The 21,159-nt window shown below is 39.8% G+C and overlaps 1 protein-coding gene across 1 annotated transcript in view; it reads right to left on the bottom strand.

The window, feature by feature from the left end:
• TMEM50A (transmembrane protein 50A) overlaps positions 1 to 20,031 on the bottom strand; it is a 21,574-nt gene extending 1,543 nt beyond the window's left edge. The window contains exons 1-6 of the mRNA XM_008572159.1: positions 19,880 to 20,031; positions 17,794 to 17,898; positions 16,051 to 16,163; positions 6,804 to 6,871; positions 4,700 to 4,792; positions 1,958 to 2,018 (exon numbers count right to left, since the gene is read on the bottom strand). Of these exons, the coding sequence (XP_008570381.1) occupies positions 1,958 to 2,018; positions 4,700 to 4,792; positions 6,804 to 6,871; positions 16,051 to 16,163; positions 17,794 to 17,886 (428 nt within the window). The 5' untranslated portion in view covers positions 17,887 to 17,898; positions 19,880 to 20,031. The remainder of the gene's footprint in view (positions 1 to 1,957; positions 2,019 to 4,699; positions 4,793 to 6,803; positions 6,872 to 16,050; positions 16,164 to 17,793; positions 17,899 to 19,879) is intronic.
• Between the last annotated feature and the right edge of the window lie 1,128 nt (positions 20,032 to 21,159).

Below are 21,159 nucleotides of genomic sequence, written 5' to 3'. Positions count from 1 at the left end.
CGGAAAAAAAAAAAAAAAAAAAAAAAAAAAAAAAAAAAAAAGAGCTAGTGGGATGATGAAGGAAGATGTTTTGAGGACAGGAAACAGTACATCAAAAGCAAACAGTCATTAAAAAATCGTCTCACGGGCCGAGCCCGTGGCACACTCAGGAGAGTGCGGCGCTGGGAGCACAGCAGCGCTCCCGCTGCGGGTTCAGATCCTATATAGGGATGACCGGTGTGCTCCCAGCGCTCACTGGCTGAGTGCGGTGCAGCCGGTCTCAAAAAAGACAAAAAAAAAAAATCACCTCAGGAAAAGGGGGACCTCAGGAAAAGCCCAGGAGGTTGACATGTCAGGAACATGCCCTCACAGAGCTCACAGCCTAGGGTTTAGGTAAGGGAGAATCTACAGTTGTCATCAAGGTTTCAATTTAAGAGGGACAAGAGGGCAATTATATGCATAAAAAAGGAGGTGCAGCAGAATAGGGAAGAGTCCAGGATGGCCAGATTATAGCTTAACAGATGAGCAGGACAGGGAATGGAGCAGCCAGGCTTTGTTAAGCCAAAGCTTGCCAGGATGCGAATTTGAGAATTGAGGATGAGAATTGCTTAGGCAACTGATAATGACTGAACATAAACAATGGAAATGCACAAAGTGGGAACAGTCTAAGACAATTCAGAGGCAGATTCAACAAGGCCCGAATGTGGGGGTAAGTGTGAGAGAAATTGAAGATAAACGTAGACATTTCAAAGGCATCTACTTTTTTTCATTTTGTCTTCTCATCTTTTCAATTACTGTTGTATAACTCAAGAGTATGTCCACAGTTCTCATGATTAATTTTAAATGGCTTCAAAAGGCCTTTATAAAAGTAACCACTTGAGGGAGTGTTTTTTTGTTTGTTTGTTTTAATGAGAACAAAAATTCAACCAGGAAGTCACTTATGCCCTATCTTGGAAATTCTCCCACGCTGTCAGATGGTTACCTTGGCACTGACATCTATCTATTCTCATTTCCGAAATAGTAATTTCTAAGCTGTTGCTAAGTATTGTTCTGTTATAAATTAGAATGGAAGACAATCTGCTACAACTATTCGGATAGCTATTCTGACAACACCTCAGCTGGAGGTGGGTGGAAAAGGACAGGGAAGGAAAAGTCCTTAACACCTCAGCTGGAGGTGGGTGGGAAAGGACAGGGAAGGAAAAGTCCTAGAATATACAGCAATTGCTTAACCTTTTTTGAATTAGGGGCTTTGAAAATCTGATGAAAACCATAGATTTTCTTTTCCCAGAAACAAGCAGAAACACCAATTTCTTGCAGATGGAAATGTCTGGTGATTCTCTGTCTTCAGAAGCCTACCTATGCAATAGAGATTAAGGATTCCTGATGCAGAGGATAAAGAGGTTGTATTTTGTTTTTGTTTTTTTAGTGGGGGAGCAGTAGGGGTAAGGAAAGACATAAGATTCCAGGAACGAATGAACATCAGAAAAGATTACTGATAAAAGTCTTGAGGTTTTGAGGGGTTTTAGTAATCTTTTCATTTGTAATTACATCAGGATAAAAAATATCAGAGCTTTTCCTCTGCACCTCAAATCTCACTCACACCAAGGACAGAAGAACTATAAAACTTATTTAGAAACCAAAATTTAAAGAGAAATGGTTTTAAGCAGGCTTTCATTAAAAGCAACTGGTAGAGATCTAGGTTTAAAATGAACATTGTCAGCATTATGTAACAAAATCTACATGAATCACAGTTGTTCACTAAAGGGTGTGTGTAGCAATTTTAAAAATTAATGTATGTTCCTAAGGTTGGCAGCAAACCAACCCATGTATTGAAAATATCCTTCTCATTCTTCATATTTTATGAAAATAAAATGGGGGAGGGGCATCAAATGGGGTAAAATAACCAACTAAATATAGTGAATGACATAAAAGACACTATAATTTTAAAAAAAGAAAAAAGAATGCAAACCCAACTTACCCAAAAAAGATGAAGGCATTCTGGAAAAATACAGCAATTCCAGGGTATACTATGGTTTTTTCTGTAAAAATAATTGTAATATTTAGAGGTTTATGATCTCAAAACATTTAGTTTTAAATATACTGTAAAATATCAAATTTCCTGCCTACTATAATTGATTTTTCTGGTAAGTATTGTTGGCTTCAGTATTAAATGACATAATACATAGGTTTATGATCTCAAAACATTTAGTTTTAAATATACTGTAAAATATCAAATTTCCTGCCTAAAATAATTGATTTTTCTGGTAAGTATTGTTGGCTTCAGTATTAAATGACATAATACACACAACAGAGTCTAGCATTGGTTTAGTAAATGATAGCTCCCTTCTTTCATTTTACAAATATGCACTGAGGGCATATTATGTGCTGGCACTGTTTATTAATGTGCTGAGGACACAGCAGTAAACAAAAGAGACAAATTTTTTTTGCCCTCATGGAGGTAGACAATATGCCTAATAATAAGGAGAGTACATGAAGTAGAAGTACAGGAAATGTAGCAAATGATGACATTTGACACAAGTGCAGCAAGTGCAAAGGCCCTGAGGTGGGAGGGAGCATGCTGGTGTGTTCAAGGAATGGCCATGCAGGCCAAAGAGAGAAAAGCAGGAGACGGGTCAGAGAGGTGAGAGGAGCAGGCTGGACAACAGAGATCCTGAGGAGCCTTGCGGTCAGACCAGGGACTCTGTTTTTCACTCTCAGTGAGATTAGCAGCCATTGGAGGGTTTTGAGCAGAAAAGTGACACGAGCTGATGTATTTTAACAGGATCCCTACTCTCTGCTGTGAGAGCAGTTTAAAGGGGGCAAGGGGAGAAACAGAGAAACTAATTCGGAGGCTCTTTCTGGAATCAGGCAAGAGACTGTGATGGACTAAACCAGGGTGGTAGCAATGGAGATGGTAAAAAGTGCTTATTTTACAGCAGAGTCAATAGGATTTGCTGATGGATTGGATGTGGGGTGTGAGAGAAAGAGAGGCGTCATCCCTGACAGGCTTTAACCACCGAAGTTTTTGGCCTAAACACTGGAAGGATAGAGTAGCCATTAACTAAGATGGGAAAGATGGTCTGAGGAACATTTTGTTCTGATTGTATTGGGATTGAAGTTGAAATTCTCATAAATTTCTACTATTGGAGCTGTCAATGATTACTTATTAATTGACAAACCGAGGCATAATGAACAGATGAATTGTCAACTTTTTCTTATCTCAGAATAGCTTTAAGTTAATCTGATTAACATAACAGCTGGTTTATATAGGCCTTCACTACTATTCCACATTAAATAATCATTACCACTAGAATGAACCATAAAGATGTTATATAAAGGCAACTTTACAAAATTACAGATCTACTGCTAATAATTCTCAAAGCATAACGTTGCTCCAGAAGCCTTTATGAGAATAACTTAAAATTCTATGAGATAAAAGACATTCCTATAAAAAGAGGCTCTGTATTAACAGATGTTTCCAGGAAAGAATTGTCAATATTTATTTTCTTGAGTTCTCTTATATTTTCACTTTTCTAGAACATACAAATATTATGCAATTTACATGATAAAAAAGGTATTTTTTTTGTTTTTAAAATATAACGCTGACAAAGATTTTGTAGCAGCAAGAGAACAACGTATATCAAGTTAAATGCAAAAAGTAGGGACCAAAATTGTATTTATATTATGATAATAACTATATAAAAGAAAAGATACTGAAAGGAAATATACCAAAATATTTAAATGTGGTAAGATTATTGTAACTTCTTTTTCTTTTCTCTATTTTCTACATTTTTGGTAACATGCTTAATAATAAATTACATAAACTAAAGAAAAAATACAAACATTTAAAAATGCCTATCATTCCTGTCTATAAGATTTAAATGATTTTAATAAAAATGTAGGAAACTCACGATTTTAATTTAAAAGTTACATCCTATTCAAAGAAATAGTTAAAACATGAGCTAAATTCGGTCTAGGCTGGTCCAGTTTTTGTAAACCATTAACATTGTATTCTTACTATGACAGGCATAGTCAATTTTACCTGGAACATTATATTGGTTTCATATTTTTCTGGGGTCCCTCAAGGTGAAATTTTAGCCAGGGATCTAACAGCACACTTTTTCCTGAGCTTTCCTTAAACTGGCCTTATATAGCATATACATATTAAATATTAATTTACTTTTCTATTTAAAAGGAAATAACATCATATTATCAGGGAGGCTTAACTGAATAAATTTCAATTCTAGAATGTTAGAGCTCTGCATGGATATTATTCTGAAAGTCACAACTTGCTAAATAGCTAGAGAATACATATATTCTACTTTTGAAATTTTTGGAAGCTAAAGAGAAGCAAGGTTTGGAGGTGTGCCCCATCCTTTGCAGGCTGTAGATTAGAAGAAAAAATACAGAAGGAAGGAATACTAAAAACATACAAACAAGGGTTGGCCGGTTAACTCACTTGGTTATATCACAGTGCTGACAACACCAAGGTCAGGGGTTCAGGTCCCCTTACCGGCCAAAATAAAAAATAATAAAAAATCAAATCAAATCAAATCATATGAACAAAACCAAACAGACAGTGGAAGGGGAGTCCCCAGGTATAAATGCATAGCTAGTAGCTGGCCCAATTACATGAAAAAGTTTTACTCTAAAATAATTAACTTTAATGCAAAATTCTATCATTCCACTGATGTAAAATGTAACCTGTGTATTCTCCTACCTTTAGCAACATAACCTCCAAAGAGAATCCACATAGATGCAATCAGAGATCCAAAGGCCAACATGAAACCAATGAACAGCCAAATCCGAGCACCTTAAAAGAAATAACATTTTACCAGAATTGTTTCTCATAGGGCAGCAGTCAGTACAATTAACTTTCAAAAAGAAAACAAAAACCCAAATAGAAGAAAAATATGCAGCTGCCATTAAAGTCTAAAATAAGAACAAAAAAGATATGTTAGGTATCTTTTATCACTGCAGATGTTGGCCTTTTTCTTCTTGGTTGGTCTGTATATTCTTTTTAAAATTATTTTTATTTATTGGTATAAGTGCATATATTTACTTTCTCCAACTACCTACACTGAGAAAAACTTAATCTTCCTATAAAACATCTCATAAAATATGTTCACCATTTTTAGGGGTTCATTCTCCATGTAGTTTTAGAACCTGTGCTCCAAAGCTTAAAGTTTTCCATGAGTACTTTCAAACAATAACATAGATGTACTTAAAAAAATTCATATTCAGTGATATATGAATCTTGAAGCTACCATATTTCACTCTCAGAGAAGTTAGGCAGCAAAGTAAATTCAAATTTGCAGCTGACACTTAGGAAAGTTGCATTAAAATTATGTTAACAGAGGAGGACAATCAACTTTTTTTTTTTTCCTTTTTGTCTTTTTTCGTGACTGGTAACGGGATCGCAACCCTTGGTGTCGCGTCCGTACCGCGACTGGCAACGGGATCACAACCCTCAGCGTTGCGCCCGCACTGCGCTCAACCAGTGAGCGGACTGGTCTCTATATGGGATCCGAACCCTCGGCGGGAGCGCCGCCGCGCTCCCAAGCGCCGCACTCTACCGAGTGCACCACCGGGCCAGCCCGACAATCAACTTTTAAATCACATTTATATATTTATAAAGATTTGCTATAAACAATAAATGGAGTCATTAGACCGCCTAAAATGAATTCTGAGACAGTCTCTTTACTCAATTAGCACAAACACATTTTCATAAAAACACTGCCTAGGTCATTAAAGCACAGCAAATAGAATGTTATATATTAATTTCTGATTTCATGCCAAAAACATAAAACAATAGTTCCAAAATAATAAGCAATTACTCACAGATGTGATATTAAAACAAAATACAACTGGCTCTGGACCCCAAAAGCTGTGCTAGTTAACAAATTTTATTTAAAGAAGTGATGGCCATATTCTAGTCTTGGCTCTAGCTATTACTGGCTTATTATTATAACACTAACTGCTAACATTCATCCCTTCTTTTAGAGTTTACAAGGTTATGGTAGACCAATGTTTTCCTCCTGTTTCATTAAATTAAAAAAAAAAAAGTTACTTGAAATTTGTCTTTTTTTTGTATAGATGTAATATTTAACTTTATCATTTAAATTGCTTAACAAGCACATCTGTCCCTCAAATCTTTGAGTAAACTGGACTTTCAGGAAGTTGGGCCCCATATCCTGTACCCTGCCTACCTCAGGTACACAGCCATGAACTCAAGGAGTGAGCGTCCCCAGTAGAGAAAGAAGGGCATGGGTGAGCCCAAGCACCAAAACTCTGTAATTTTCTATTCAGTTTTGTATGACGAAAAGACTTTTGGAGATTGATTCCACAATAATGTGAATGTATTTAATACATTCTCAATACTTAATACTGAACTGTATAGGTAAAAATGGCTAAGATGTTGAACTTTGTGTTATGTGTATTTTACCACAATTAAAAACTGTTTCAAAATGCTAATCTGACCAAATAAGGTTGACAAAAAAGGGAAGAAAATTATTTGCTAAGGTTTATAATACCATAAATTCTATTTTGTACATGTATTATTATATACTGTTCTCCACTGTATCCTGTATACATTTATATCTACATATTATTGCACAAGGCTATATAAACTGTGTATTCAGTACCATACAGTCAACTGTGACCAAATGCAACTTACTTTATGCCTTGGAACCTATAACCTCTGCTCTAGATATAACTCCGTCCTATCCCTGATCTGAGGGAGTTAGACAAGTGGCCCTTCCATGTACAATTCTCATTTTGAGGATGTAAGCATGTATAGTAAGATGTTGTTTACATCTGTTTACCTGTTTGACCCAGACAACCTTCACTGTAACTATCACCTCGGACTTGTCCATTTGATACTGCATTAATCCTGTATGAATAAAATAAAACCAAGAAATCAGGGTCTCTGACTCCAAAAAGAAACTATCCATGACACCAAATTACTATATACAATAAGACAGATGTCCACAAATTTAAGGTTAGGTCTCAGAAGTCTTGAGTAATGGGTTCATATGACCTTAATCAAGTCCCTTCAACAAAATACTCTCCAAAGCAGTGGTTGTGAGCCCCAGACTAGGAAAATCAGTATCACCTGGCAACTTGTTTGAAAATAAAATTCTCTGGCCTCACCCCAAACCTACTGAAGCAGAAACTCTGGGCATAGAGCCCAGAAATCTAAGTTTTAACAAGTCTTTCAGGTGATTCTGATGCTTGTTAAAATTTGAGAACAAAGGCCGGCCCGTGGCTCACTTGGGAGAGTGTGGTGCTGATAACACAAGGCCGGATTCTGATGCTTGTTAAAATTTGAGAACAAAGGCCGGCCCGTGGCTCACTTGGGAGAGTGTAGTGCTGATAACACAAGGCCGAGGGTTCGGATCCCTATACAGGGATGGCCAGTTAGCTCACTTGGGAGAACGTGGTGCTGACAACACCAAGTCAAGGGTTAAGATCCCCTTACTGGTCATCTTTTAAGAAAGAAAAAAAAAATATCATGGGAAAACATTCACAATATATCAAGTTAAAGTTACAAAACATTTTATACATACAATTTAGTTTTTGTGTGTGTGTGTGTGTGTCTACCACTAGAATTTAAGCTTCACAAGGACAGGGGCCATGTCTGTTTTGTTTCCATTTTTATTTCTCATTGCCTAGCAGAAGGCCTGGCACACAGTAGGTACTCAATAAATGTGCTGAATATATGAACACTAATTTTTTTCTAAAAAATGATAGGACTAAATGATATAAAGTCCTAACTTATTCATGCAAATAGAGAGTTTAAGAATGATCAAAACACTCATAATTGGGCTGGCTGGTTAGCTCACTTGGATAGAGCGCGGTACTGATAACACCAAAGCCCCAAGGTCAAGGATTTGGATCCTTGTACTGGCCAGCCGTCAAAAAAAACCAGAAAAAACCTCATAGTTATTTTCAGTGGTCTCTATATTAACTAAATTATTTTGTATATGATGCACAAAATGGGGATGTTCACTTTGATTGCTTAAAGTGGGATCTATCAGACTTCACCGTAAGTTTTTCCCCACTGTTGTAAGTATTTTGTAGGGAGGTACTTTGAGTCTATGTAAATGTCCTGTTCCTTATCAAACTTTGTCTTTAAGTTTGTATATTTAAACAAAGGGTTTAAATATAAAGGGTTAAAATATATTACTGCCATTATTTATTTGTCCCTCATTTAACTTGTGGGAGTCAGCTGAATTTCAAGATGTCTCCCTATGTCCTTTTGACACATCCCACCCTTCTTGGAGCATTTCTTTGCTTTCAGGCACAAGATAGTCTACTCTCCTCATGTGTTTTTGTGCACCAGCTCTGGAATCAGCCATTTCTCTAAAGAGTTGCAATTCCTTTTAGTGGAGAATAGTATTTATAAACCAAGATCTGGGTGCTAGGTGTGCTCTTTGTTTTGGGGGAGTAGTTATTCTTGGGCCCTTGGTCGACAGAGCTGCCACCACTGCTTTCCCCCTTAACCTCCTCCCCCACCTCAATTTGGACCTTTCTGACCCTGCTCAAACTCCAACATCCCACTTACAGTTGCTTTCCTCCAACGCCTGCTGCATGGATCCCCTCCTCACCCTGCTCAGGACCTCACAGCCTATACTGGGCTACCCTCCTACATGGCCCACCTCCTACCTGCTTGTGCTCTGAAGCCTGCTCTGGGCCACCACACCTTGCCCAGCAGAAGCTGAGGATACCTGTCATCCTAGAACCCACTTAATGGCTTTTGGATGGAGTTTTTCAGTAAGAGTAGAAAAAGAGGAAGAGTTGAATACTACTTAAAAATATAAGGGCCGGCCCGTGGCTCACTTGGGAGAGTGCGGTGCTGATAACACCAGGGCCACGGGTTCGGATCCTATATAGGGATGGCTGATTAGCTCACTTGGGAGAGTGTGGTGCTGACAACACCAAGCTAAGGGTTAAGATCCCCTTACTGGTCATCTTTAAAAAAAAAAAAAAGTAAGTGAGTGAGTGTGTGTGTGTTTGTTAGAGAGAGAGAGATAACAGAAGAAAAGACTGGTAGAAATATATCAAAATGTTATAGTTGGTGAGATGGCTTATAGGTAACTTCCCCCTTCTTCTTTAGCTTATTGGTATATCTTGCTTTCTTTTTAAATTATAAAATATAGAGTAATACACAGAACATTTATTAACATTTTTAAAACCACAAATACAAGGGTACTTCAAAAAGTTCATGGAAAAATAGAATTAAAAGATAACATGGATCTTTTCATGATCTTCCTGAAGTACCTGTGTAAATAGAACTTTTGTAATAACAGAAAAAATAAAAAAATGAAAGAACAGCTGCTCTTTGACTCCTATCCATTTGAATTATAATTAAGGGTTTTAGTTTAAATGGTCTGCTGGGTTACGGTCTGACAGTGAGACTATAATGAAAAGCCAAATAGATGATAAATATCAATAAAAACCTAAGAGTCATCTGCTATGATTACGCACCAGAAATCCAACAGAGAAGAAGTTTAGCAGAAAACACAGTTCTGCGTATTTCTTGTGAAAACGCTATTTTGAATAGTGCATTAATGGCACATCGTGTATAGCTACACTTCTTACACACAGTCAGAGCTGCTACTGCTTCAAAGGGAAACAGATAATTTTTTACTGCTTCAAAGGGGAAAAAAAAATTTCTTAAAGATCTGAAGACAAAAGCAGGGCAAAATGAATGAATAATGTCACAAAAATAAAACCTTTAAACTTGAACAAATGTTGAAATTTATAAACGTGTCAACTTTTAAAAAGGATTCTAACAGCATAATTATTAAATTATGCAACACAATGGAAAGAACTAGATGGATAGGAAGTCCAGTGAGGAAGTAACTGCTTGAGCTAAAGCCAACCCCGGAAAGAACTAGACCTTTACTTACTTTAAAGAACTAGCTGAACTTTAAAGAAGACTACAGCGCTTTGCTAGCAGTTGGCTTCTCAAGTCAGACCTTTACTTCTGCGAATGAATAACTGCCTTGGCACTGAATTCACTTCAGCCACAGTCACACTGGCCTCTCTAACCCTCATGCTTTATTCTGAAAATATAAGTTACTTTGTTTCCACTTATATATGTATAGCGAAAATTAAAAATTACACAAGTGTAGCGAAAATTTAAAAATTAAAAATTTGAACCTGGATTAAGTGAAATCCCCAAAGAGGTGACTTTGTAAACTCAAGTTAAAAGTCTACAGAAAGCTAATCGACAGTGGTGGAGGTCAAGACAGCAGCTATATACGAGTATGGTGGAAGTACTAAGAAGGAACATGAAAGAATGTTCTGGGGTGATATGTTTTAAAATCTTGATCTAGGTGGTATTTACACAGGTGTACACATAATTAAAAATTTATTTGAGATGTACATATGATTTGTGCACTTTATGTACCTCACTAAATTTAAAAAATAAGTAGAGGGGGCCGGCCTGTGGCTCACTCGGGAGAGTGCGGTGCTGAGAACACCAAGGCCGCGGGTTCGGATCCCATATAGGGATGGCCAGTTTGCTCACTGGGTGAGCGTGGTGCTGACAACACCAAGTCAAGGGTTAAGATCACCTTACTAGTCATCTTTAAAAAAAAAAAAAAAAAAAAGTAGAGGGAAATAAAAAACTCTACATATAGGTTCTGGTTAAACATTTCAGAATAAGGGCTGGATGGTTAGCTCAGTTGGTTAGAGTGCAGTGCTCATAGCACCAAGGTCAAGGGTTTAGATTCCCATACTGCTAGCTGCCAAAAAAATAAAAAAATTTAAAAAATAAATAAAAATGCCAGAATAATGACTCCCCCTTTCCTCTCCTTCCCAAGAGCATATTAAAAATGAGAGTAAAGGGGGGAAAAGTATACTACCAGAAAAACAAAAAGAATATGAGGGAGTCCTTCGCCAGATGAAGTTTTCTTTACATTTCTGGAATACAGATGATAAACTGGTAAAGAGGCTATAACTTGGAATCTGCTTAGAGAGGGCTACAGCCACAGAGGTATTCCTTCTGACGGAACCCAGAGGATACTACAGACTGGAAATGGAAGGCACACTGGAGGGTGGGAATGAGAAATGGAGCTGAAAACACAGAGATTAACAAAAGGACTGTATATGGAAGAATAAATTCCTTCCTCATTTCTCCTACCCTCCAGGGATCTGCAAATTTTCCCTTAAAGATCAGATAGTAAATATTTTTATTTATTCATCTATTTATTTATTTTTTGGTGGCTGGCCAGTATGGGAATCCAAACTCTCGACCCTGGTGTTACCAGCACCCAGATAGTAAATATTTTAGATCTGTGGGCTATATAGTCTTTGTCACACTGTCACAAGTAAGCAGCCATAGACAATATGTAACTGAATGGGCATGGCTGCATTCCAATAAAACTTGATTTACAAAATAGGCCTGACCATAATTTGCCAACCCTTTCTGGCCTATAATATTGGTGACTGTTCACCCTCTTTAGGCAAGTTAAAAAAAAAAAAAATGGGAGTTTTAAGTAATTGAAATACCTACCTGAGAAGATTTATAGCAGCTAGTGAGAGTACTGATAGATATTTGGGAGGCCTGGAGCCTGAAAACTAGCTCCTTGCCCACTTATCCTAAACTGAAGCCCTGACCTAGGGCTTTCATTCAGCCTCTCACTGAATCTTTCTTAACTATGCATGAACAACCAAGGATCACCAGACATCTGAGGAAAGGCCTGCAGCATGTCAAAGAAAGAACCAGATAAACAGTTGATCTCTAAAGCAAGCACTCATAACTAAGGAAACATAAAGGCACTTGAAACAAGAAAAATTCCTTGGAAATTAAAACATGAGAACTGAAATAAAAAGTCAATGGACTGGAAGATAAGTTGAGGTGACATCCTGGAATGCAGAACAAAAAGGCAGAGATGGGAATTCTAAGACAACATGACACAGATGATTGACAAGACCACTGCCATGAGCCTGGAGCCTACCAACCCCAGAGTTGCAAACCTGGAGTTGCAATCCAGGGAGCTGCTGCCCCAGGACTGGTGCCTGATGACAGCTGCTCCACCATGCCCCCAGGTAACCTCATCGAGATCCAGGTGGTGAAGGTGACAGACACCACATTGGTACATGAGCCCCCGCAGCCAGGCTCTTTTCACTGTGCCTTGTGCCCAGCTGCTTTTCAAGCTGCTGTTCCACGAATGTGGCCACCTGGCCGGGTCTGAGGGAGGCAGGCAGTGTCACATGTGCAGCAGCAGTTGTCACCCCGCAGCCAGGCTCTTTTCACTGTGCCTTGTGCCCAGCTGCTTTTCAAGCTGCTGTTCCAAGAATGTGGCCACCTGGCCGGGTCTGAGGGAGGCAGGCAGTGTCACATGTGCAGCAGCAGTTGTCAGGGTCCCACCAGCCTCTGTGCCCACCACTGCGTGCACATGGGAGACCAATCCTACTGCTGCCCCTTCCGCCCGGGGCAGAAGTGATGGCAGCAGATGCAGCAGTGGGGAAGACTTTTGCCTCCACGTTCAGCGCCAAGCAGATCCACAGCTCCTCAGACATGTGGGGCCACCAGTGGGAGCACACAGCCAGTGGCCATAGCACTGTTGGATCCGCAGCAAGGGCTTTGCCCAGCCCTCAGTGCTGAGCAGCCACATCTGCAGCCACACAGGCAAGCGCCCCTTCTGCTGCACACTCTGCGATTTCAACACCACCTCCAACTTCTGCAAGCACCAGCGTATACTTCCATGGGCCAGGGCCTGGGCTGGGAAACTCTGGAGGCCAGCTGGGATCATCAGTGGTGAGGGGTCAGGGAGTGGGGCAGGGAACACTCTGGAAGAGCAGGTTGGAGAGATAGTCAAGGTGAAGGTGGAGGTTTCCCAGTAGGCTGGAAGAGCAGGGGCATGGGGGAGTTAACAGGGATGTAGGAGGCAGATTACAGGGGAGGGAGGTGGTGGAAAAAAGGAGGCAGGGGACAGATGAGGGGAGATTGGGAGAGAAGGCCAAGCACAGTTAGTGTTAGAGAACAGAGGGAGAGAACCAGATTTGGGACTCTCACAAACCCACACAACACCTCTGTGAGACTCAGAGAAAGGGACTGACTGATGCAGCCCTGTGGATGCCCAGCTGAATGCAAGGACCATGGGCTGGATCTCACTGCACCACTTGCCTCCTTGTTGGGTTGTCCTTGTGCAAGACACAGCCTGTGACAACAAAGCCTGGGCACTCCAAAGGGGGAGTTAGGGTTGAGTGGAAGGGGGAGAATCAGGGTCCATCACAGTGTTCCTGATCTAGTCCTTTACCTGCAGAACCCTGGATTATCTTGGGGGCTTCCTAGGGTCCACCAGGATGGACTTCTTCTCTCTGCCTCACTGGATTGCACTGGATATGGGATGCCTACCTACCCTCAGGAAGAAGACACCCACTAGGTTGTCTGTAAAGAGACTCTGAGATCCCATCACCTCAAAGCCCGAGGGTCCCCAAGTCAAGCTGAGAGCACTCGAGGCTCAAGGATGTAAGCCTGACCACAGGATCTTGACTCCAAGAGCTGCTTCCCCCACCCCCTTGGTGGTCCCTCTTTAACCCACCCAGACTCCTCTTCAGAGGCAATTTAGAACACAGACAGCAGGAGCCACCTAATATCTACCTCCTAAAGCTTTAGGCTAAGAGCCTGTGGTCCCCAACATCTACAAAGTAGCCTAAGGTTTCTCTAATTCCCTCCACTCCCAATTTGAAGCAAACAGCTTACTGCCTAGTCCCAGGCAATCCCAAGGACAAGCTGGCTGATGGCAGCATGATGGGCTGGTCAGGGGTGTGGAATAAGAGGAGTCACTGTGGTCGGGGTCAAAAAGAGGACTTGGGGGCTGGAGGTGGGAAACCTCCAGTTCTATTCCTATTAAAGGACTTTCTAAGGATTGATCTAAGAAATGCAATATCCAATAGGAGTGCCAGAAAGAGCAATCGGAGTGTTATTAACAAAGACATAATCCAAGAAAATCTCCCAGAGCAAAGGTAATATGTGAATCTTTGCAATGAGCACAGTGAGGGATGAAAGTCAGATTAGCATTAGATGCTCATCAACAACACTGGATGCCAGAAGACAACAGAGCAATGACTCAAAGTTCTGAGGTAAAATGACATTTAACTTAGAATTCTACACCCAACCAAGCTATGAATGAAGCACGAGGGGAAAATAAAGACTCTTTCAGATCAACAAGGGTCAGGGATTTTATCTTCCTGTACTATTTCTTAGAGTAATTTGAAGACAGGGCCCAGCAAAATGAGTATGAAAAGATGAAGAAAGAAAGATGAAGATGTGGAAACTGGAGAAAAAAAGTGAATCCAACACTGATAAACAAGGAAGGCACATGGTGACAGATCTGCAGCAGGCTTACATAGTAATCAATTCATATTGAAACAGATGGATATGCATTTCTGGGGTGGAGACCTCCAGAACAAAGAGGGCTCTAATATAATAAAGAATATCGTTGAGAATTTGGGAAAAACTAAGGACGGGATAATGGCAGAAAATGCAAGACAAGAGAGAAAAGGCAGCTAGAAACTATAAGGAAAGCAAAAAGCTGAATGAGGCTATTACAGCCCACATAGCAAGCAATCATCCAAATTAGAACAGCATTCAAGAAGAATGAAACGGGTCCTAAAGAAAACATAGGGTATAACACCAAGGTGAAGGGTTTGGATCCCCATACTGGCCAGCCACACACGCATGCACGCGCACACACACACGTATAAAAAAACGTACATTATCTCTGTCAACAAGGAAAAAAAAAGGCAACCAAAAACTACAGAAAAAAATAAAGAATACTAAAGAAGGCATAGTACAAGTATGAAGCAAACTAAAATATAGTATGAATTTGAAAAAATGGTAGTATGCAAGAAAAATACTTTCAAAATACATTTGAAAAATTCGAGAAGCATGAGGTCACAGTATTGAAACTATTATCATAATACACTGTTTGGCTGCAGTGAATTTTGTTTATATGTTTTTAAAAATTTTTCAGCAGGAATGCTACTATTAAAATCTAAGTCAGGTCACATCATTCCTCTACTCAAAACCCTCCAATGGCTTCTATTACACTCACAATGAAAGCAAAGTACTTATAATGCTTTATAAGGCCCTATACCACGTGCCCCTCTCCACCATCTTTCTGACCACACCACTTCCCCTTTTCCTTGATGATACTACTCCAGCCATGCTCGTCTTGCCATTGAGCCTTTATACTTGCTGTTACATCTGCCTGGAATGATCTCTCTTATATATCCCCATGGTTAGCTCCTTCATTTTCTTCAAGTCTTTACTCAAAACCACTTTCTTAGTGAGCCTCTCCTTTGACTCTACTTAAAATTTCTACACTTCCTGTTGACATCTCATATGATCCTCCTATACTTTATTTTTTCTCCTTTGCACTTATCATTATCTAACATACTATATATTCAATTTCTCTTTAGTTACTGCCTGCCTCACTCAGTAAAGTATAAATTCTAGAAAGGCATGGATTTTTCCCTGTTTAACTCACTACTATATCTCCTACACCTAGAGCAGAGCCTGGAATATAAAAACTGAATAAATATTTGTTGGAAGAATGAATAATCCCTTAGACAAAGTACATGTTTCCTGACCTAAATGTAAAGTTATAAACTTTAATTTATAAACTTTACATTTATAAATATAAAGTTTAAACTGGATGTACAGAAATAAAAGAATGGCTGAGAGGAACCAGAAGACAGAAATGGGAGAGGAGATGTGGAAAGAATGGAAAAGAGGACTGTTGCTTTTCTTTATAAGTCCTTCTCCACCATTTGACTTTTATTTATTTTTTTCATTTCAAAAACTTTTTTGGTGGCTGGCCAGTACGGGGATCAGAGGGATCCGAACCCTCGGACGGGAGTGCCGCCGCGCTTCCCAAGCGGCGCACTATCCAGTGCGCCACCGGGCCGGCCCCCTATTTGACTTTTAAATCACGTCCATTATGTTAATTTGATAACATTTAAAAATTTTAAATCTAAGCAACTATATGTAAAACATTTTTTTATCTTATGACAATCTATGTAAGTAGTGTCAATAATGCTGATACTTACATTAGGAAGGCTATGGTTGCTATAACACCACAGGCATGGTATGAGTGGTTGAACTCTTCCATAGTGGGATAAATAACAGCTGCATCTATGATAATCCACCAGCCTGTAAAAAACTGAAACAAACAAACGAATGAACAAACAAAGGTGATACCAACGAGAAATGTTATCCTATGTTACTGGAGAAAAGAATACAAGGTTCAAATTTCAAAATTTTCTTAAACGTTCCAGTTTTCTTATATGGCTTAATAGCTAATTAAATATTAGGTACCCTTGAATCTGACACCAAATAATATTTATTAACATGAACTTCTTTTCTAAACCTACTTCAATTATTATTTTATATTGTCATAATAGTCTGTAATCTAATTTGGTGAACTAGAAACAAGTTACAATACCTTGTGGCAGGAAAAAGGAAAAAAAATGACTCAGATTCCAAGTGACAGAAATGCCCTGTTGCTGATATATTATAAACCTCCCAAAAGGTATCAAACATGAAGAAAAGAATTATCCAAATTAATATGAGAAATAATTATTATTGATAGAATTTTAGCTATCTTCTTGGTGTTGTGAAATAATAGCTCTGCAGTTCTGTCTTCTGATGAATTATAGTACACACTATTGATGGTTTCAGGTGTGATTTTAAATTCAATTTAAACACCTAATTATAATTTATCTAATTGAAATTGGTTTTGGATATTATCAAGTGCAAATATATAATGAAAAAAACAAAACTGCACAAACATTTTTAATCATCTGAGCAGAAACTTACAATAAAATGAAATTAAATTCTGAGAAGTAGCTTAGAAGGTTCTGAAAGTAACTCCCTTTCCCACTCCCAGTCACAACCCTGACCCAGTTAGCTCTGGGAAATGTCATCTTCCGGCAATTATTTAAAAATAACTAATTTAGGCTAATGAAATTACTTTTATTGGGTTATTGACAGATCCATAGTATATTAATGGCATTTTACTGGCTAGCATACTTGTTCATTTTTTTTTTACCCTCAGCTCAATGTATTCAAGATATTTTCTTCATAAACTAAAATTTAAAGCTTTTAAAAAATACTTATAAGAGCAGAATTTCTATAGTAGTATAATTTTTTCCATTACTTTGGAAAAATATGGGATACTTGTTTTCATAGATTATAAATTTCAGAGACTAGGCAAAGACTTTTGTTCATTTACTTAAAATTTACTCTTTAGAGCATATAAGACCATAAGATCATAAAACACAAATACTAGATCCCTTGAGGGATTTGCAATGTAAATAAGAACTTTATTTTGTAAATTATTTCAAAGAAATATATTTTAATGAGTATCCTGTTATTTGTTTTTTATGAAACTGAGAAGAAAGTTAATTTTGGATTATGGAGAAATGTAATCATATCTCTCGACTGGTTTTGACCTAATTGTTTCTTAAACACTTCCTTATAATGAGTAAATATACACCGTTTGATTATGCCATTTTTGCCATGCAGTTAAAATAATCCAACCAATCTTAGGGTTAGGGTTAAGGCTAGGGTCAAATTTCAAACCATAACCTCAACTTTCAAACCATAATCCTAACTCTTAAAATGGAATGAAAAACTAAACCTCCCATAAAACAAAATATTAACATTTATTAAAATAAATGCTTCGGTCAAAGATAAAATAATTCATATTTTAAAACATTACACAAAATTCAAAACACATAAACACAAACACACCAAAGTAATAAAAGGTCCAAATTATCAGTGATACTTACTAGAACACCAGCAGCAATGGAAGCAATAGTATTGCGCTTTTCCCCCCAATCAATGCATTCTGAGCATCTCAAGCCTTCTAGAAATCCAGACATTTTTTCAGGTCACTTAAAAACAAACAAACAACTAAATAAAGTGCGTCCATTTACTTGCTTCAAATCTAACTTATGTCCCTGGAAAATAATTAACATTTCAGGAATAACTAAATAAAAAATGAAATTATAAATGCTTTATTTTGACTCCACATAGTTTTTCAGAATATTTGTTTTAGCTTTTGATGAATTTCCACATCATAACTTTGGAAAACAAAATTTGGATTTATTTAGCGTTCTTTATATTTAAATTTAAAGGATGGGTTTTGAAGGGCTGGCCGGTTTCTTAGTTGGTTAGAGCATAGTGATGTACCAACAAGGTTCAGATCCCCATACAGGCCAGCTGTGCCCCCCCTCGCCCCCCCACCAAAAGAGATGTATCTGCTATATTTAAGTAATATGAAGAAAGATGGATATCCAAATATTGCAAAATTACTCACTGGTTGACCTGCTCCTGAAATCTGTCACATCCTATTGTTTCCAAGTAGGTTATTAAATTAGTTTAAATGATCTTTTTAATCACCAAGTATGATTATTAATCCAGAAGAGCTCTTTTGTATCATTTAAATTCCAAACTAATTTCCAAGTAGGTTATTAAATTAGTTTAAATGATCTTTTTAATCACCAAGTATGATTATTAACCCAGAAGAGCTCTTTTGTATCATTTAAATTCCAAACTAAGTTATTATATGATTTCGTTATTTACAGTCCAGGAGTACTAACAGAGTGGAGAGACAAGTGATACATTTTGGCTCTGAGTTAAAGCATGGATTCAGAAGAAAACTCTTTCTTTTAGAAATTTACATTTTTATCATAGGACTTGTGTTTCTTCACACCCAGATTAAGAAGTTAAACACTGCATTGCAGGTTTTACCTCTACCCACATTACTTCCTTTCATTATATTTTCTTTCTCGAAGCCTGCTTTTCAGTGTCATTTTAATGTAAAGAACACCCTTTTTACTTTAATATTTATATTAATATTTTAATATTAATGATAATTTAATAATAATGTTTCTAACAGATCAGCCAAAAGAAAGCACAGGATTGAGGTTAATAATAACTTAGACACAAAAAATCCAATGCTATTTAAATTACCATAGCCGACCTAAACTGTCTTACACAAAATACATAAAACATTCCTCTAGGCTGTGACCTGGTCTGAGACTTATCCATACTATCTCTATTTCAGAGTATGAGAAAGCCTGAATTACGTACTACCTGCTAATAATCAAGAAACACCCAAGCTCACACAGCGAACTGGACCCGCACATTAAGTTACTTTGTAGCCAGCAGATAAAGTTGTCCCCCAAACATGACACCCTAAAAAGAGCAATGACTCCGATTTTTAACGTCCCTCTTAAAAGTTGAATATTAAAAACTATGGTTATAAGCAGTGCGAACATGCCTTTGGGACAAGTTCAGTTTTGAAAATGCACTCATTTTATTCTTCCCTGGGAGGAACAGCAATCCCGTGTGTGGTATTCTCAGTGAAAACCAAAGGCCCAGCCCCGAATCCATTTTTCCTTGCATGGATTACTGGCACCCTCAAGACCAAACTCCGCCCTCCACACTGGACATTTTAGGTTTCAAAAGTGGACTGGAACTTAGAAGAGCCGGGAACTAGTTCTAGCTCGGCCACCTCCCAGCCGGGTTACAGTCCCTCCCGGGGTCTCAGCTTGTCCAGTTCTAAAGTAGGACGACGAGATGATTTCCAAGGATCCTGTGATGTCCCGGGGAGGGGCGCGGGCCCCTCTCCACCTCCCGACTAGTCCCCCAGCCTGGCGGGGTGTGGACGCCGTCACCCTCTCCCGCCGCCGGACATAGGACAGGAGGAAGTGGCCAGACAGGGTCCACTGAGGCACAGCCCGAATCTGCAGCTTCCTGGAACGTGGAAGCAGCGACTCTGTCGGCGTCAGCCCGTCAGAATCCCGGGTCTGAGCCCGATGCATCCTGCGGCCGTTCCTCCCCTCCCCCCACTCCCCGCCAGGCACTTACGTTCAGTCCCACCCGTGCAGTCGGTTCGGAGCCTGGTGTCGCGCGGCGCCGGACCGCCTGACCCTCCTCCTAGTTCCAGCCAAGAAAACAAAACAGCTACAAGACGCCAGACACCCGGATGTAGCAGCACCGCCCCCGGGACTCCGTCGCGCATGCGGGGACGGGGCGAAGGGCGGGGCGCGGGGGCGAGAGGAGCCAGGGCAGCGGTGCGCACCGAAGGGAGCCACGCCCACCGCGCTGACGAGTCTGCGCATGCCTCAGGCGGCGCTTCGTGGCTTTCCTGCTCAGTTCGTGTCTACTTTAAGAGATACTAGTTTTGAGTACGCCCGTTAAGGGTGGGTGTGAGAAATCGCTCTTTGTCTTAAGCTTTCGAAAGTTAGGTGTTCGTTGGGCCTTTTTATTCCTCTTGAGTGCGGTGGTCAGTTTTCTAGTGTTGGGGTCGGTCCCGCAGCTATCTCAGGTGTGGGTGGCAGGGAAAATCCCAGCTCTCGCCAGGTGCGAAAGGTGCGTCCGACTTCGCCGCCTCACAGGGTTTTCAATTGTTTAATTTCTCGGATCCTGGCTCCACCTGTGTCGCAGCTGCACCTCCCACAGAGGGGCGGGCCTAGTCCCGGGAGGCGGGGACTTCCTGTTTCGGTTTGGAGGTGCGGGGAACTGTGTCGCAGTCCCCATGCCGTCACCCACTTCCGGGACTTCACCTTTCTTTGCCGCTTGTTTTAAGGCAGGGTTTCCTAGCTTCGCACTGCTGACATTGTGGGCCAGCTATTTCTGTCCTGTGCATTGTAGGATGTTTAGCTGCATCCCTGGCCTCTACTTACTGGATGCTCCCCCACAAGTGGCTCCCCAGTTGTGACAACAAAAACATCTCCAGACTTTGCCAAATATCTCCTCCTGGGGAAAACTACCCCGGTTGAGAACCACCGTTTAAGGGATAGCCTGGGTTTTCAGAAGTGACCCTTATCGAAGAGAAGGAAGGGAAGAAGCCGGAAGCAACAGATGTCTTAGTGACGTGAACGACTTGTGGCCGGGCTCGTCCCCTCTTCCAGAAGCTGTCCGGGTCGTTGTCTCCAATAGATCGTAGTTCTGGAGTCAGAGCCGCCCCGGAGAAGGAGCAGGTCAAGGTCTCGTTATAGGAGGAGTCACGGAAGAAGTGTCTTCTAGTCTTACTCGCGAAGCCGTCGCGATCCCGCAGCCGCTGGTACCAGAACAGGGGCTGCGGGCCGTCCTGGAGGTATCACTGGTCTCCGCCTCCGTACTGATCTTTAGCAGGTCGTATAACA

Source organism: Galeopterus variegatus, unplaced genomic scaffold, assembly GCF_000696425.1.
Source record: "Galeopterus variegatus unplaced genomic scaffold, G_variegatus-3.0.2 Scaffold761, whole genome shotgun sequence".
Classification (NCBI taxonomy): domain Eukaryota; kingdom Metazoa; phylum Chordata; class Mammalia; order Dermoptera; family Cynocephalidae; genus Galeopterus; species Galeopterus variegatus.
Note: the sequence above shows the minus strand (reverse complement) of the source record. Positions and strands in the feature narration are given on the sequence as shown.